Source organism: Arvicola amphibius, chromosome 11 (assembly GCF_903992535.2).
Source record: "Arvicola amphibius chromosome 11, mArvAmp1.2, whole genome shotgun sequence".
Lineage (NCBI taxonomy): Eukaryota > Metazoa > Chordata > Mammalia > Rodentia > Cricetidae > Arvicola > Arvicola amphibius.
In genome coordinates, this window is record NC_052057.2 from 71,812,010 (window position 1) to 71,831,014 (window position 19,005).

A 19,005-nucleotide genomic window follows, 5' to 3' on the forward strand; every position below is an offset into this window, starting at 1 on the left:
AAAAACAGCAAACACTGCCTAACAGTCTTTTCCAGAGAACCAGTCCTCAGAGTTTCCTTTATGGGCCTTTGTTAGATTCAAATAAAAGAAGGAAGGCAGCTGGAGGCCATCATCCGAGGTCCTGCGTCCCCAGTGGCCACCTCCCGCTTCCAGACGCATTTGGACTGCAAATGTCTGGTGGAGGAGGGGATCGGATTGAAAGTCAAAATAGCAAAATCTGCGGTTAAATTGTCTTCAGCCTCATCAATAGTCAGAGGAATTTCTCAGGCAGAATCCCCCTCTCATCCCCACGGTCACTTGCTGTTAATATCTGAGCTAACCGTGTTGTGATCCTAACTACTCCCTCAAAAACAGATGGACAAACAACATCCGGACGTTGCCAACAGATTGGCCCGAGCAACTCCCTTAACCTCTTTGGGTTTGGGTTTCTTCTCTGTAATGTGGAGCTCTTCTCGCTCATTCCCAACGCTGTCAAGGAGTGGATGTCCTGATGCTATGATGAGATCCCTTGATGCAGGACTGCTGTTGCTAGGGCTGCACAGTTGGCATTCCGTGTCTGTGGGTTTCCCATTGGGCATTTCAAACCAGCTGCAGATCGAAAGCACTCAAAAATATTAAAAGGATCCAAAAAAATTCCGTAGGCAAAAAAAAAAATATTGTGTCCTGAACATATGAAGACACTTTTTTTTGGTCGACATTCTTCAAACTAAATATAGCACAAGTATAAACAAAGCATTTCCATGGTGTGAGGGATTACGAATACTCTACATTCAATAGCAGAATACATATTCCATTTTATATGTGGGATTTGAGTATCCAATATGCTTGGTATTTGCTAGAGTTCTATATTAGTTACTTTTCTGTTGCTGAGATACAACGACATGACCAAGGCAACTCATAGAAGGGTTTATTTAGTCTTATGGTTCCCAGGGGATAAGTGTCTAGCATGACAGAGAAGCGACAGGCATGACAGATAGAACTGGATGCTAAGGGCTCATATCTGGTCTCCTATGGATACCAACTGCCCTCCGCTCACCTCAACCCGAGAACATGCTTGTATGTGTCACTGTTTTTTGATTAAGTAACATTCATACTAAATACTTAGGTTGTTTATTCGATGCAGCATGATTTTTCATGTTAACCATTATCATGTCTGTGGCAAAGAACGGGCTATTCAGCAACAATAATTCCCATATTAAACATGAATGTATTGGTGTAGTGAATATTTTAATCTAAAAATACAAGAAAAAAATCATAAAGCAGTTTATTTTTCTGCCAAAACTATTTAATCTGGGGGGGAGGGGAACGGGCACAAGATGTTTTCAAAACCAAGAGGGAAAAACAAGTTGGAAAAGGAGGGAAAGAAGGAAGATAGTAAATCTGTCTGGAAAGTTTCCAGTTCACTAAAACGCATGGCTCCCTTCCTCCACCCAATAAGAGTGAAAGGACCTGAGATGCTGAGACCAGGGGGAAAGGAAGGCATTCCAGCTGGCCTCCACAGCAGCAGCTCACAAGTGAAGCCGCAGCTCACAAGTGAAGCTGCAGACATGAGAAACTCACCCGGCCTTTGTCCTTCCAAATTTCACATTCTCTAGTGATGTAGGTCTAGGAACACTTTCCTGACTCTTCAATGCAGCAGTGTGGGAATCTTGGTAAGTGGCAGGCTCTTGGTAGAGGTGTTGGGAGGCAAAAGGGGGCTGATTGTCCTGGGGAGTCATTCCCCACCAAAGGGGGTAGCTGAAATGAGGGGGGCTAGCCTACGGCTGACTTTGAGGAGCGTAATTCTCACTCTTCAGAACTTTTTTAAAAGTCCAGAAGGAGGAAAAGGAGGAGGAAGAACAATGAGTATTTTAACATCTTGGTCTTTTATCCAGACAACATCTACGTAGCCCTGGCTAGCCTGGGCCTTATGTAGTCTAGGTTGGCCTCGAGTTCACAGAGATCCACCTTGCTTCTGCCCCTTGAATGCTGAGATTAAATTCATGTGACACTATGCCTGGCTTTTTATTTTTTTAATGCAATGGGCAAATGACACATATAGGCTAACTCCAAAGCTCTTCTTTAAATAGGCAAAGTATTTCCACATGCTTACGGCTTAATTCCACTTGTGGTCGGAGGGACAGAGAACCAGCAGGGCAGAGACCTAAGAAGGTGAGCAATGCCGTGCCGAGTTAGACGCATGACTCAGTCCACAGTGTTTTCTTTCTCAAAATGGAACCAAGGGACCATCTGGAAGAGAATGAGCATCTATTCTCCAGCTTTTTCATTCTAGTTGAAGAAAGTGAAGAGTTTCTCAAGTATTTCAAAATTTCTTTCTTTTGATGTGTAAAATATTTGAAAAGTGCAGGCAAGAGCAGAATGAATCACACACATCTAGTTTTATTAAATCTAACTAAGCTACATTCCACCCCCAAGGACACACCCCCCCCACACACAAACCACACACACACACACACATACAGACACACACAAACACAGACAAGTAGGCAGACAGACACAGAGACACAGGCAGACAGATACGCAGAAACACACAGACTCAGACACACAGACACACACATACACATACAAACACAAACACAGGCAGACAGACACAAACACAGACAGACAAGCAGGCAGACAGACAAACAGACACAGACAGACAGACAGATACACACACACACACACACACACACACACACACACACACAGACACACTACTGCACTCGAGTCAAAAGAAAACATGTATGTTGTGAATGCTCTTGGAGACCCCTCTCTCCAGAAGTAGCCATTATCCTGAATTTCACATTGATCATTTCCACGCTTTCAGAAGGGTATGGAAGGGGTGTGTTGGCAGTGACAGCAGGAAGAGAAGGGAGGGTAGGGACAGAGTAATCAGAATGCATTGTATGTAGCTGTCAGATAACAGATAATTTGTCAGTAAAAAGTTGTTTTTATAAAAGTCTTCCTCCTCTTAAACACCTGCATCGTTAGAAGTAAAGGCAAAATTGGTGGCTTCTTAATTTCTGAAAGAAGCAAAGGCCAAGCCAGAGGATGCTCAGTTAAGCCGTGACCTCTCCCCAGGGTCGTTTCCGCCTGGGATGCTGACTGCTGTCTATCCTGCCCACTTGGGTGGGATGCCACAATTCACTCACAGCAGTGTAGACGGGTGTCCTCTGGACCGCATGGAAGGTTCTCGCACTTCCGTTAATGAGTTCCTCATGTGTCTTCTTCATTTTACAAAGTACTAGTTTATTTATTTGCCCTTCTAGCTGAGGACAAACTGAATGCATGCCTTTCCTTCGCCGCTTCGTTCTTAAACTGTAATCAGAACCCTGCTCAGTCTTTGTCTTTCCAGACAGGCTCTGGATGGTTTCATTCTTTCCAAATTAGAAAAATGTACTAAAAATTTTATATTTTTTTACAAGTATTTTCTGAGTGTGCTGCAGCTCTCTGGAGGTGCAGCAGCCAACAGGCTGGGTCTTCAGAAGAAAAAAAGTTTTACCAAAGCAATGGCCTATTAGAGCTCTTGATAAACAAACTCACATGTAAAAGTGAAAACCAACATTAACTGCAACTCATCCAAATCACAACAAGATACCGCCTTGCACACTGGACAAACAAACACAAGAACAGACAAACAGAAAAATGACACGTGTCGATAAGGATCTGGAGGAAGTTTTACTCTTGTGCTTAGTTGGAAGGAATTTAAAATGGTATAGTTGCTATGGAGAACACTGTTATTTCCCATAATATTAAAAATGAAATTATAATATGCTCCAGCAACAGATCCCACTCCCTGGTAGAACCTTCCCTTTGCAAAAGGATTGAAAGCAAAGCCTTGAAGATGCTTTATACATGCATGTTCATAGCAGTATACAGGCATGTTCGTGGCAGTATACAAGCATGTTCATGGCAGTAAACATGCCCGTTCATAGCAGTATACAGGCATGTTCGTGGAAGTATACGGGCATGTTCATAGCAGTATACAGGCATGTTCATGGCAGTATACAGGCATGTTCATGGCAGTATACAGGCATGTTCATGGCAGTATACAGGCATGTTCATATCAGTATTTTTCACTTGCACTAAAAGAAGGAAACACTCAAATTCTCAACAGTAAGCATACAGAAAAAACAAGTGTGGTTCATGTAGTATGCTTGGATGGAATATTGCACAGCCCTAGTGTGTGAGAAACTCCTTTCTACGTTACAGCATGGATGGACATGAGGACGCTATGCTATGTGAATTTAAGGCAGTCACAAAGTTTCAGATATATGATCTACTCACAAGGTATCTGTTGAAGTAAAATTTTGAGACACAAAGTATAATGGTTCAGGGGTGGAAAGTTTCAGTGTGGGTTGTGAAAAGCATTCTGAAGATTGCTTCCACAACAACACGAGTCTACTTAACGGCCTGAACTGATTAGAAATGGTGACGGTAGTGAACTCCAAGGACAGCCAATGCTACAACAGTGAGGTTCGGGAAGAACTGTGTGTGTCACCAGGATCAAGCAGTAACCACCACCAAAGTCACAGCTGCCCTGCTGAGAAGGGAACATCTGAGCCATGCTTGTCTGTGCTCCCTAATCACCAGGTTCACAAGTGGGGAAGCAGGACCCATCTTCTGCCTCAGTGTGGCTCTCTTCCAGAGCGCTACTGGGAATTGACAGGTTGAATTTTGGAAGGTTTAGTGAGCATTCATTTATCGATCAACAGATGGAAGAGACAGTGGCTCAGCCTGCAGCTGTGATGACCTAAGACAGGTCCCGGATTTGTTGTCTACTAGCTATGATGTCTCTAAACCTCTCTTCTGCTGCGCAGAAGCTGAGGGTAGTGAGGATTGCTGGGAGAATGAAATGGGCTAATGCTTGGCTGGTCACCTGGCTAGGAAATGAAGAAACAGACAGAGGACAGGTCCGAAGGCACAGTTAACACCTGCATCTTGACCGAGTCTATCACTCTAGCTTTTAAACGATTTTTATTTATTTATTGTGTATATAGTGTTCTGGCTGCATGTATGCCTGCACATCAGAAGAAGGCACCAGATCTCATTACTGATGGTTGTGATCCGCCACGTGGTTGCTGAGAATTGAACTCAGGGCCTCTGGAAGAGCAGTCAGTGCTCTGAACCTCTAAGCCATCTCTCCAACCCCACGACTGTACCTTTTTTTTCTAACAAACCAGGAGACTCCAGTACTTAGCAATTATATTGTAAACATTTGCTAGATGAAAAAATTGTAGGACAAGGCAGAAAACTTGAATTTGATTTTAAAATAAGTGTAGCAGATAATTCTTCCTTAATTTCTTTTAAAGTCAGCACTGTAGTGTTGAAGAGAAAGGGCATGAAGGACGCCTACATTCCTTTCTGGGAGATGGGTTATCTACTTCAGAACCAATGTGCACCTATCTAAAGTTTACAGAACATGTACTATAGTCTAGCATGTGGAGTGGGGTGTGTGGGAGGGACAGGCTTAGAAACGTTTGGTGGACCGAGTCATCCTGGAGACATGGGCAGGGGGTGGGGAGTGTGCAAAGAAAAACACCCTCTGACGGGTGGGGTGGTGGTGGTTGGTGGTTTTGAGAAGAACCCCAAACTCAAGTGTGGGGCACCTGAGCTGCTTATGAACAGGTAACGTTTTACCAGGTAGATATAGGGGAGAGGTAGAGACATGGGATGGGAGAAGGGAGCAGAAACCAACACATGATTCAGTAAGCAAAAGTTGCTTCTTGATGCATCGAGGGAGGTGGTAGGAGAGTGGAAGAATTCCTTGAGAGTCACTGGGGCTGGGGGCCTCAGTTAATTTGCCTACAGAGACGACAGGATGAAAGATTGTCTGTCACTCAAGGATTTTACCCTAAAGTGGCCACATACACATAGAGTTCAAAGGTAACTATAGCCACGGGATGTAGATTGAGCATGAAGGGATGGAGAAACTTGAGAAATAGGGAGGGTCTAAAGACCTCAGCTGCATGAGGGAGTCAGGCATGAGCCCCACCTTTTCTTGGCCTGTAAGCAAATGAAGACATTTGAATATCCAGAAGCCATGTGCGCATGACCTTGGAAAAAGTACCTGAAAATAAATACACTTTTTCTTTTTTGTTAAATGGGAAATGAGAACGCAGACTCAGTAATGGCTACTCCTACTGGTCTTTAGTATACCAGCTCAACAGCCAAAGCCTGGTAATTAACTTTGTTCTGATTCCATGGTCTGATCCTCAAGACCAAAGCTTGGAAGTTCCCCCTCTTATCCTCCCCATAGTCAAATTGAACTGCATAGATAGGTACCTTTGACCAAAGCCCTGCAGCAACGAATAGGGCTACAGGAGTGGGAATTGGGATGCAGATGACAGCCTGTGGGAAAAACTGAGCATCTGTCTTAGGGTATTCGGGAAGATCCTGTCTATGAGCTTCCAGATAAGAAGCTAGGGCTAGGTTCTTAAAGACAGCAAAAGGTCAGAGGTGAGCCCAAGCCACTAAGTCCTGGCACACTTCATTTGAGTGCTCTTGAATGAGCTCAGGAGACATGTCCAAAGGCACAAACCCAGGCATGGTGAGTCACCACAAGGGTACATAGAACACTTTTAGTTCCAACTACGTCTATTTGGTCTGGGCATGTTGGTATATATTCTTAGTTGCAGCGCTCAGAAGGCAGGGGCAAGCAGATCTCTGTGAGTCTGAGGCCAGTCTGGTCAACATAAGGAGTCCCAGGCTAGCCAGGGCAACACCTTGAGACTGTCTCAAAAAAAAAAAAAAAGGAAAAGAAAAGAAAAATTCCTTTTATCGATCTTTTCTATACATCCAGAGAACGTCAGATGAGCTCTGACACACTTCTCTCACATTTCACAAATTGACTTCTTTTTTTCCACCCTCTTTCCTTTTCCAAACAGGGTCTTAAATTTCTCAGACTGGTTCCAAGTTTCTCTGTAGCTAACAAGAGTGACCTTGAACTCCTGATTCTCCCCTCCCTACTTTCCAAGCACTGAGATTACAGGAGTGAGCTACCATGCTCTTGGCCAAGCCCTTGACCTCTGTGGTTTCTCAGGCTCACTCATCCCCCATCTTCCTATCCTTGCTCCCTTTTTTAAAAAAAAAATCTGTTTTAAAATCGTAATACCAGAAAAGTAATGTGGAGACAAATCTAATAGTTTATGTCCAGTACAAGTTCACTGTGTAAACCAGATGACGGTCAGAGACAACAGCAAAACACCAGTCCCCCAAAGGCTGGTCGAGCACCTTTGATACAACAGGCTCTGGAAACCATTTGAATCAGAAAAGACTGACAAGTGAAAATATCTAGGGTCTCACCCAGCTCCACGTCCTGATCATCGGTGAGCACGAGAATAATGTTGGGCCGGATGTTCTTACGTTCTTGCTGTATCCTTCCTCGGAACCTCTGGGACCGCACGGTAGAACACAAGCTCCCCAGCAGTTCAGTGCCTAGAATAGCCAGCAGCAGGGCCCAGCAAGCACTCTTCATTGTACTTGGTCCAATGTTGCAAAGCTGACAAAATGTCTGTCTTCGAGTTCTGGGAGTTGGGGTGTCGGGAGTGGGGGAGGTGTCAAGACAAAAAGAGAAAGGGGGGAATGAAAATGAAATCCAAATGCAATTGTAGCAAAAAGGCTACAAAGCAGCCAGAGCTGACACTTGGACTGCCGGCACAGGGCTGCTCATGAGTCAGAAGGAGCAACCCTCACTAGCACAGGGGAGGTTTTTAAGTACTTGATTATTTTGCAAAATCGCTTTTGTCCTTTATTCTCCGTCCAACTTTCCCCGTTTCCATTCACTGCCAAAGTATAATTTGCAGCACCGAGCTGAAACGTAAAAGCTTTCTGACAAGAGCTAATACCTTGAATTAGGTATCCTGGTTGAATAATCAATTTCTAGACTCAGAGGTTTTCAGAACATCTGCAGACGGAGTCCTAGAAGGGAGAGAGGGGAAAACACAGAGACAGTATCAGTCAAGGGTTTCAAAACAGACTTTTGATCTGAACTAATGTTTTCAAACAGAGCGTTACATGCCGATATTTTCTTCATCTCCTGCAGAAGGCAGGGAGGGTAACACACGGAACTGCTGATCAATGACTCAGAGAGCATCTCCGTTTCTTAAGTGGCTGCATAAACAGTGGCCAGTGCATCATCTCTGCTCTTTATAAACCCCCAACTAGACTAAAAAAAAGGATGAGCGGAGCCAGCCACTGGGCAAGTGCAGCTGCCTGGGCAGAGTGACTGCTGCAGGGCACGCAGCCCTTACTAGCTACCAAGCAGAGTAAAAGGCAAAGCTGTCATTTGTCATCTGCATTATGTCACTCACGACCCATGAGAGTCATGTGCGGACAAAGACTTCTTAGCAAGGAAGTGGCAGAACCACCTTTTCCAGCCACTGAGAAGCTCCTAACTGTCCCCATCAATCACCGGAGCCAAAGCACTTCTTGACAGCGAGGCTGGTCCCTCTGTTCGGCCCTTGGTTCCCACAGTGGCGCCTTAGATGGCAGAGTCCCCTCCAGCAGTCAGTCAGTCGCCAGTCTGACTGTTCTCAGGACAGAGTTCAGAGAGGCTAGCACAGGCATTGGCTTTGCTGCTAGGGATCGAAGCCGGCAGAATGAGCTGCCTGATTGGCTCAGAGGCTGGAGGTGAGTGGCCGCCCTCCCCACATTAGAAAATAAATAAATGAAATCCGGAGGGGAGCGGAGCAGAAATCTTTGCAAAGCTGCGCGGGAGGAGACTTCTGAAAGGGTTGGAAAAAAAAATGTCCCTCCACTTTGGAACACTAATCTGCAGAAAGCTCATCTCAGACTTCTGAGAGACAGCGAGGGGCTCTTTTATTTCCCTCGCTTCTGTTATGCCACAAAAGAAGCTTTTCATGAAACTAATTAGATAGCAGCCCACTCCATCAGCCACTCCATCCCCACACCTGAGGGTCTGTATTTTGATGTGCAACAATAAACTGGCATAGGATAAATGAGCAGGACTGCTTAGATGCAGGCATCACAGAGCAGGGGAGGGGCTCCTCCCCCATGCCCATGCTCTGCCTTCTGGAGATGGACACGAGGCAGCAAAAGAAGAAGAATACGTCCATCCCATCATCCACATTGCTTGCTTTGTGCAAACATGTGCATATTCGTGCCCCTGTTATTTTAAAACTTTATAAACTGTTTTGTACACAATTCCAATGTCTCTTTCTCTGCAGCCTATAATTACCCTGTGTGTTCATGTGTTTGCTTGTATGTGTGTGTGGAAGGGGGAGCTCAACACTCAACAAGCAATAGATTTTTGAATAAAGACTTAATGCCTGCACTGAGTCTCTCCTAGGTAGCTAATTGTCTGAAGGGCACACGCAAGGCAACTCCAACTGATCCTGTGCTCTGGGAAGTCAATAAGTAGAATTCTTAACTTTCTCCTTTTCTCTCAGGGTTATTCCAGCAATTGAAGTGCATGCTAACAACCCCAAACCTGCAATTATTTTGCACTGACTGCCTGGTTTCTGTGTACTTGTCTTAAATCACTAGAAACCTGATCCAGGCACGAAAGAGAGGGGGAAGGAAAAGAAACGGGACAGCAAAGAGCCGCTTTTTGCCGGGAGCTACAGGTCTTTAATACAGACCTTCCCTACAGGGCTGGTCCTCTAAGTAGCATGGCTTTTCTCACCTCCCAGAGGCTGCAGCGGTGTATGAAGGGAGAGTGAGCTGGAATTTGGCTCTTTTTCCATGGCTGCAGTGCGACCCACCCTCTGCTAACAGGGGTCACATGGAACCACAGTCACATGGAAGTGACAGCAATGAGGACGTGTGGAGCGGAAGACTCTTGACAATTAAGATGCTGATAACCCTCTCTGGAACCCAGTCAACACGGCTAGTTATTCTTTTCTTTATCTTATTTCCTTTACCTCTTCCTTTGGGAAACAGAAAATTAGCACCTCGCACAAACTGCATTGGAAACCATGTTCTAATAAAGAACAACGGAAACAAAGCAACGCAGCTCCTGCCTAGGGCATGGCCGTCCTTGAGCTAAAGATGCAAAAGAAACCTACATGGAGCTGAGAGCGCTTGCTACCAAGTCTGAGGACCTGAGTTTGCTCCCTGGAGCCCACATGGTGGAATGAGGGAACTAACTTGAACAGGTAGTCTGCTGCCCGCCCCCCAGACTCTCACTATGACACATGCACAGTCCCCACCCCAAATAAATAAATGTTCAAAAAAAGGTACTAGTTGACTACTAATTGAATATCCGTGTGGCATATGTGATGTTTTGGCATGTGTGCACTGTGGGACAATTATATGAAGCTAGCTAATATAACCACCGCATCTTTTTGATAGTGAGAACATTTGGCTTCAGCAAGTTTTGAAATATACAATAAACGTATTAGTGATAATTGTTACAACTAGCCCAACTCCCGAGATGAACCAGACTGGGGTGGTGGGGGGATGAAGGAAAGACAGGAAAGCAGATACATGGACAGGAAGGTGGGGCTGAGTGAGCTGGGCTCTTGAATGGGGAAACCCCAGCATCCCGGGAGCTCACTATGTTTGTTTATTATATACAGACAAACAAGGAGGCAGGGTTGATGGTATATGGTCGGATCGAGTTGACGGGCTTAGCTAACCTCAGTTGGAGCAGTTTCTGAGGGGGAACAGTCTTCTGGCCATAAATATCCAGGGGTAAAGAGAGAACACTATGGTGAATGTTTTCTGTACATACCATCAACACCCCCACACTCAAGTCCTGGATCAAAGCTGAACATTTCTGGAAGATTCACCTTGGGTCTCCTCCATTCTCCCAAGGGTCTAAGGCTTTGGGGTCCTTGACATGGCTGTGTCTATGACAAACTGAACTCTGGAATGTATCTATTTAGGGGGAACTCTTCTTGTGTCCCCATCATTCCCCAAAGCACACACTGTAGTACTCTAGAACACGACGGGGGCCAGAGAGATAGCAAACTTCATGATATTAAAGGAAACATGGGGGAACTGGAAAGGCAGCTGAATGGTTAGGAGTGCCTGGGGCTTTTCCAGAAGACCCAAGTTCAGATCCCAGCATCCACATGGGACAGCTCCCAATTGTCTATTCCTACAGCTCCAGCTGATCTAATGACCTCTTCTGGACTTGGCGGGCATCTGTACACATGCATGCGTACCCCTCCCCATATATAGATAATTTAAAAACAAATACTAAAAAAAAAAAAAACTATTGTAGGGTCAGGGGCTCAGTAGTAGAGTGCTTGCCTAGCATGCATGAGACTTTAGTTCCATTCCCAGTATGACGCTGTTGTTTTTAACAACCAAAGTCAACACGGTACATAGTTCATTCTTTATTCAAGGGGGACCTTTGAGAACCTGCCATCCTCTCCCAATGTCCAACTCCAGAAGAAAATGAAGAGGGAAGAAAGAAACCTGGTAGAAAAAGAAATGCAAGACTTGACAGCAGAGACAAAGGCGCCATGCTTGAGTTGGGTCTTTGTGGTGGCTGACATGCGCTTAGAGACCGGCGATTTGTCTGGGAGAAGGGTGGAAAATGGGATAAATGTGAGGAGGTGGGACTGTGCCTTTCTTTCTCACACATGCCAAGTGAACTTGAGGGATGGTGCTGCCCTCTCAAATTAAGACCAGATCCAAGTTGCCTTTCCTCCAAACTCTAAGATGAAAACCCCAAATGTGGGTGAGGTCACTTGGTGTGTGGGGTGTAAGGGATTTGTTTAGGGCAATCAACCCAAACTATGCATGTGGCATTCTGTTGGAAGTCATGTAGAAAATCAAAAGGAAGACTACCGAGACTTCAAGCCAACGAGCGAGCGTTTGGCTGTGTGAGGGTGGTGCAGCAAAACCGCAAGCTGAACTGGATGGCTTGTCTCCGCAATACGGTTAAGGGGGTTCTGGATCACGAAGCCCTTAGTGTGGACAATTAGTGGTGAGACTTCCAGGGCCTGGTGCAGCATTGGCCCTGATCTTTTAAAGGTTCAGTGGCAGAGCATCTGTCTAGCGAGCACTGGGTCCTGGGCTGGAGTCACAGCGCGACAAAATCAAATTACGGAGGGATGGAGTCAGAATGCTCAGAGGGCCCCGCTGTCGCTTGCAGAAACAATTCTCTATGTTGTCTGTGAATTTGGGGGAATCCTGAGGGTTTTGCCAGAGGTCTTGAGGTCAGAATGAGAATTCTGAGACATGATTTTTTTTTTCTGCCTTGGGAATTACTTGTCCCAAGGCTGTAGGAGCAAGGCTGGGAGAGCTGCATTTGCCTTAGAATGAACAAAGGAGGCGCCATGTCCAGTTTAAACATGCCAGCTTCGCTTAAAGCAGTGACAGGATTAATCTTACTCAACTTTGAACTTGAGCACACCTTTTCCTTTTACTGCCCTGTTGATAAGTTGGGAGGGACACAGAAACCCCTGTCTCCACACGTCTGTGGCTTTTGCGGGTAAAGCACGTGGGTTTCTGAGCCTCAAGCTAAACTGGCCATCCCTTTACCCACAGAACAGCGATGCTCACTTAAAACAATTATTTGTGTTTGGGCAGTTTCAGGCATTTTCTCAAATAGTGAAAAGAGCCTATTATTTTAAGGACCAAAAGTGACATTATTTGTTACTAAGGACAGAAATAAAAGCTTGTAGCTTTCAAGCTAAAATTGACAGTTCAGAAAATATGCCCAACCTATAAGCTCGTCAGCTTCCCCAAACATAAAACTTAATTTCAATCACAGTAGTGGTGATATTAATAAGTTATTCTTCCAATTGCTAAATAAAATGTGCCAAAATTTGTAATACGTGTATAAATAAGTGAACCAACCTCTTCCATTGACCACATGAAGGAGAAACAGTTTGTTTACGGGTACGCGGCGACCTCTAGGGTCTGATGTGCAGGTGGAAAACGGCCTGAACTTGTCCTCAGACTTCTCACTGTAGCTTGTCTTCAAACTCTTCAAGATGGGCTGTACTGTTAAAGAGTGCCTCTGAGGATCTGGACATGCTGCTAAAACATTCTGCTTTCTCAACTACTTACTCCTGTAAAGCCAGATTCTGTTATCCTATGTCTACCCGAGTGGTATATCTTAGCCAAGCAAAGCAGACACTGTGTGAGAATGGGCTCTGGCTGGTGTGGCAGCACGCTCCTGTGATCCTAGCATTGGGAAGACTGAGGCAGGAGGACCTTAAGTTCCAGTGACCAGACCTGTCTCAACGAACAGTGAACACAAATGAAAAAGCAATCCATTTTTTTAAACGTAAGATTTATTCATTTTACTTCATAAATATACTATTTATGAGTATTTTAGATTTTAAAACATTTATAAAATGAAAATATTTATTCATTTTATCTTAAAAATTAGATTTCCTCATTTGATTATATAAAAATATAAATAACAAAATTTATATTTTTAGGTTTTTTTTTTTAGCTTATCCTTCATGGACTTGGCTCTATTTCTTACTTAAACACACATTATAGGATTTTCCCAGCAATCTATTGCGTTGTTGAAATAATCAACTTAGGTTTTCTAGATTTTTCTCTTTGCCTGTCTGTGGAGGAAGGGATTAGAAAGGAATTGAGATGAGAGATCATAACGACAACGAAAAAAGTACTTTTGAGAGCTCAGAGATGCAGTACTTGCGTGCTTGCACAGAAGACACAAGACACAGCCACACACACACACACACACACACACACACACACACACACCACTCCATAACAAACAGACTTCGAAGTTCAATGTTTAAAATCAGGAATAAAATCACAGGAAGAAACAGTTTTACTGGGAGCAAGAGCTATAGCTTGGTGGAAGAATGTCTCCCTAGCATGTGCAAGGATCTGGGAACAAGAGAATATAATTTTGGGCATTTTAGAGAATGCAAAAATTCTGCACAAACACTATTTGTCCAATAATTTTGGAGGAAGAACTTGGGAAACAGAGATCTTAATATTGAGGAAAGAACCAAAATGAATTTAGTATTTCTGAAGCGGATGATACAAGTATCACAAGGGCCTGTCACTGTGTACCTAGAGGTGGCAAGGAGACTCAAGAAAGTGTCGCAAGTCAGAATGGGGACCTCTTCCTTTATACTTGGTTGCCTCACCCAGCCCTGATCAGAGGGCTTGTGCCTAATCTTATGACCAGTTACACCATGTTCCATTGACGTTACCAATAGGCCTGCTCTTCTCTGAAGGGAAATGAAGGATTTGATTTGGTGGAGAAGGGAGATCTCTATGGGGGGGTTTACTCGGAGAAGTGGAGGGAGGGAAAACTGCGGTCAGGATGTAATGTATGAGAGAAGAATGAAAAAAAAACAGAAAGAAAGAAAAGAGAGAGTAAGAAAGGGAGGGAAGTTGGGAGTTCAGTTATAACAGTTATTAAGGCAGTGATTTTGATAAAAAAAAAAGAAATAGAAATAGTCTTGGGAACCTTAGCTAGGTCTTAAAATATGCAGTATGTCTATTATATTTAGCTTTGATTTTTATATATTTATATAGCCAATTTGTGTTTTATTTATAAATACAAATTTTATTGAAAGATTTTTATTTATTTGTATGTGTGTGTGCGTGTGTATGTGCATGTGCATGCGCATGCGAGCTTGCGCACTTGCCTGGAGGCCAGAAGAGAGCGCTGGAGTTTTTGGAACTAAAGTTATAGATGGTTGCAATTGCCCACTACAGGTGCTGGAAAACTAAGCAGGTTCTTCTGGAAAGGCATCAAGCACTCCTGTTGACACACATCTAGGGTCCTTCTATTTACATTCTAATATGCAAAAGTTCCATATTAGTCAGAAGAGTTTGCTTTGGTAACAAATAAACTGCAAATATCAATGGCTTTCTACAATAAAAAAGTAATTTGCACTCAAACCACAGATCCCATGCACAGAGGTAGTGGTGCCCGTCTCTCACGGATGTGTGCTAGCCAAGCTGTGCCGTACCATTGACTCAGAAACTTGATGGAGAAGTAAGGAACGAAAAAACTCTAAAGAATCTTTCAGGGCCATTCATGCTATCAATCTGGAAGGCTCTTAGGACATTTTAAAACATTTCACTGGCTGTCCCCAACTAGAGGCATGGCCTCACCCTTCTGCAGGGGCGCTGGGAAGTCTGGTGAGGGACGAAGTTTGCTGGGCGTTGCTGCGGTTCCATATATGTATAAATACTTCATGCTTAATTTTTGTCTGTGTGTGTATGTGTGCACACACTGACACATGCATGCTTAAGATTTGTGCATATATCTATTTATGTGCAGACACATAGCATCTTAAGTAATGAAGAAATGTATTTACACAGATTCATGATATCAAGTAATAAAAAATATAATCACAAAATTCAACCATCCTTTAGCACTAAAATCGTGCTTTCCAAGGACTGGTTGTAGCTCAGCTGCGGGTGCATGTTTCATATGCTTTTAGGACCTGGGATCAAACTCTGGTGCCTCCTAAAGAGACTGACAGTGTATGATGCTAGAGACAAAGCCTCGCTGTGTAGCACGGATTGCCCTGAAACCTGTTAGGTAGCCCAGGCTAGCCCTGAACTTGCATACCTGATTTTAGCCTCGGGGATTACAGGATGTGCCATTGATTTCAGCTCAGATTTGAGGGATTTCCAGACATGCTGCATTTTGGTCTGATTCTGTAGTGAACACAGATCTAGCCCAGCACACATTTATTGTACGGCTTTATGATGCTGATGATACACTTGCTGAAAGAAGTACTTATTTTCAAAAGCACTAGATGGCACATCTCTATTTCAGGAGTAGGCCTCCGCCTACCTATCTCATAGCCAAACTCTGTGTAGGACGGGAAACACTTGCCCTCACTGTGAGATTAAACTACAGCTGAGTGAATTCCACTGACCTACTTTCTATGGCTTCCAGGTCCCCACAGGTGTAGCTGCTCTCCGAGGTTAAAACGTGGCAGAGCGGAGATGCAGGATCACTGCTGGGCTCACACTGGGTGGTGAGCAGGAAAGAGATCTCAAGGAATGGCTAACATTTGAAAAGAGGCAGCAGGAATCTATCCCGGCTTCTTTGGATTCTAGCCCCCAAGCCAGGGCAGCTCACGGAAATTAGTGTCATTTCCCCCAACATTCACTATTTATAGGAAAACTTAAAAAAATAAAATAAAACCCAGTGACCATATTAAAGTCAAAGCTTTTGTTCTGAGACATTTTCCAAGTAAGCTTAAAATTCAGGTTAGTTGTCAACCACTAGTTCGAAAAGTCTGCTTCGCGACCCATACCAGGAAATATTAATTTCAGCTCTTTTCTCCCATTTGTTCAATAGATCATTCCAAGTCTTCTCATGGCAAGGTCCCCGTGCTTGTCACTTCGAGGCTGTGTACTTAACCCCCAGTGACTAATAAGCATAACTACTCATGGGTTAGGCAGAGAGGGCGAGCCTGGCCTGAGGTCACGGAACATGCCATTACAGCACGGCAAATGGCAGGCCACTAGGAAAATCAAGTCATTCATCTTAGCCATAAAGCATATAATGAATGCAAATTGTCTGCCTATTTTTATCGGCACCTGTCTGACTTACAGCATTCTCGGCCAATCTACTTCATCGATCTACCTCAGATCACTATCTTGGCCCAGGAGCAGAAATAGATTATTGTTAAGAGGCTCCAGCAGGGCAGGGCTGAGAGCCACCCCTTCGCTGACATTCACAGGTTCACAGGATGCTGCTCATCTCTGGGACCTGCAGTGACATGAAACTTACCGCACGACTGCCGTGGTTTATTGTCTGAGCAGAACGGGAATATTTTACCCATACTAGCACCTTAAGTTGTTAGCTGTCTTATTAATAAGACAAGTCTTCCTGAGCTTTTGGCTCAGATTATGATCTCTGCTCACGGATTTTTGAACAAATTGATGTCTGTTATCCCTGGACTATTTATAAATAAACGCTTACTAGGGGAGCGAGCCTTAACATTCACCCGGACTTCTTAACTTCCCACGCCCAGTGGCGTTTCACCCCTAGAAGTTATTTTCTCACTAAAGACACCACTTGGTTTCCAACTTTCATTCCTCCCCACGCAACAAGAGCAGTGCTCGCCACCCAAAGGCACTGATATAATTAACCAGATGTGGCCCACAAGTAAAACCAGCCATTCATAAAAGCTGGTCACCAGGGGCCATTCCGAACAATGCGTGTTTATTTCAAAGCTGTCCAAAGCAATCGCTTCTCTCTACCAATTCGGTTCTGTGAAGACTTAAACACGTGTGCGTCACGAAAGGGAGGGATCACTGAAACCTGATGTGATATTGATATTAGAGATTACAATTCATAAGGACTGGACTGATTGTAGTGCCCAAGCTTTCAAAACACGAGGCAGCTTTTGGAAATATCTGAAAGCTTCCAGACACGCAGAAGGTAAATGATGCTTCCTTGTTAATGGAGAGAAACAAAAATAAACAAGCTCCCCTGTGGTTTAGATTAGGTCTCCAAATAGGATTTGTACGTAAAAATGAGCAGGAAGCAAAATAGCTTTCACTGACGGGCAGATGAGTACAATTCAGGAAACCAGTAGCTATAAATAGTAACAAGACGGAGCCATTAAGAAAAAATTCTTTAGAAAGTTTGGATCACAAGCACATGATGGCCCACTTGAGTAAAGCTCTGTGAAGCAAATGTGCCAAATAACATCTGACCAGTTCAAAATGCTCATGGTCATCATTCGCCAAATAGACTCTCCGTGACAGTTTCCCGGGGTCCCAGCATCTACCATCATCGCTAGTCCTGATGGACCTCAGGATGTCTGTTTATGCTCTCTGTGAACTGTCTGTTCCTTAATTGTAGCTTGTCACAATTATGGATGAAAATATACAGGATTGTGTTTTATAAGTTTTTTGGATGGAAGGCCAGGCTACTGTAAATCCAAAATCATGGAAGAAAATTTCCATATGTGTCTTTTTTTGTGTGTTGATCCAGTTCAGAAATCTTGGAGAATTTGCATACTTAACGTTGCTAATTCATTTTCCTGGAGAGTGGAGCCAGACCGGAAAGCTGAAGCTCCCAACGCCAGTCATAATCCAAGTACTGGCTTTAATTTTTCACTCCCTGGCAGCTAAGCCATTGACTTCTCTCCAGCTCCTAGCCTGTGAGGAAGCTTTCCTTCCTGGAAGAAACATCTCTACCACATTTGGCTCTTAGCTTCAGAGCACTGGACTCTATAGTAGAGCTGTTCAAGAGATCAACCATTCCACCATAAAACAAGAGCCACAAGACCAAGTGCATAATTAAAGAATTACAGCAGGGGCTCATGGCGGTCCCCTGAAAGTGTGGTTGATTACTTCTACTGATTGTACAATGGGTCTAGAAAGTCCCCAGGTGATTCTAGTGGTACTGGTCTACCACATGGCAGTCGAGTCTCCAGCACTACAGGGGCAGAGCGAGGCAAGTACTTCTACTGCTTTTCATGAGGTTGGATTTCTCAGACTTAAACACTAGTCAAGGCAGTTGGGTGATCACAAGGTGGGGTACTCCTGATATGACTGCTGGTGTCATGGCTGACAGGGCTTTTCTGGAAGATCACCTTAAGCAGAGTTGATACATATATCAACATTTAGGGACTTTCCATCTTCACAGCAAACATAACCAAAGTTTACTACTGGAAAATACTAGATCTGCCCTAGCAACCTACCAACCCATCTTTGAAGGGCTTTCAGCATGTCCGAAACCCTCTTCTAAATATTCCTTTTCAGTATGTGAAGAGAGGGCTTTTCAAATACTTGACTTAAATGGTATCTTAGTTCGGGTTTCTATTGCTATGCAAAGACACCATGACCATGGCAAGTCTTATAAAGAAAACATTTAACTGGGGTAGCTTACAGTTCAGAGGTTTTGTCCATTATCACCACGGTGGGGTGTATGGGGGCATGCAGGCAGACGTGGTGCTGGAGCCAAGAGGGCTACATCACGTAAGCAACAGGAAGTTGAATGAAAGTCACACTGAGGGAAGCTTGAGCAAAAGAGACCTCAAGGACCACCCTCATAGTGACACACTTCCTCCAGCAAGGTATTGCCTTCTAATAGTGCCAGTCCCTTTGGGGATCATTTTCTTTCAAACC

The 19,005-nt window shown here is 44.1% G+C and overlaps 1 protein-coding gene across 2 annotated transcripts in view; it reads right to left on the reverse strand.

Annotated features, from left to right (window-relative positions):
* The window catches only part of Sulf1 (sulfatase 1), a 168,490-nt gene that overhangs the window by 63,776 nt on the left and 85,709 nt on the right, over positions 1-19,005 (reverse strand). For both annotated transcript variants that reach the window (XM_038347546.1, XM_038347548.2), the window contains exons 3-4: positions 7,827-7,899; positions 7,285-7,505 (exon numbers count right to left, since the gene is read on the reverse strand). In XM_038347546.1, the coding sequence (XP_038203474.1) occupies positions 7,285-7,456 (172 nt within the window). In that variant the 5' untranslated portion in view covers positions 7,457-7,505; positions 7,827-7,899. The remainder of the gene's footprint in view (positions 1-7,284; positions 7,506-7,826; positions 7,900-19,005) is intronic.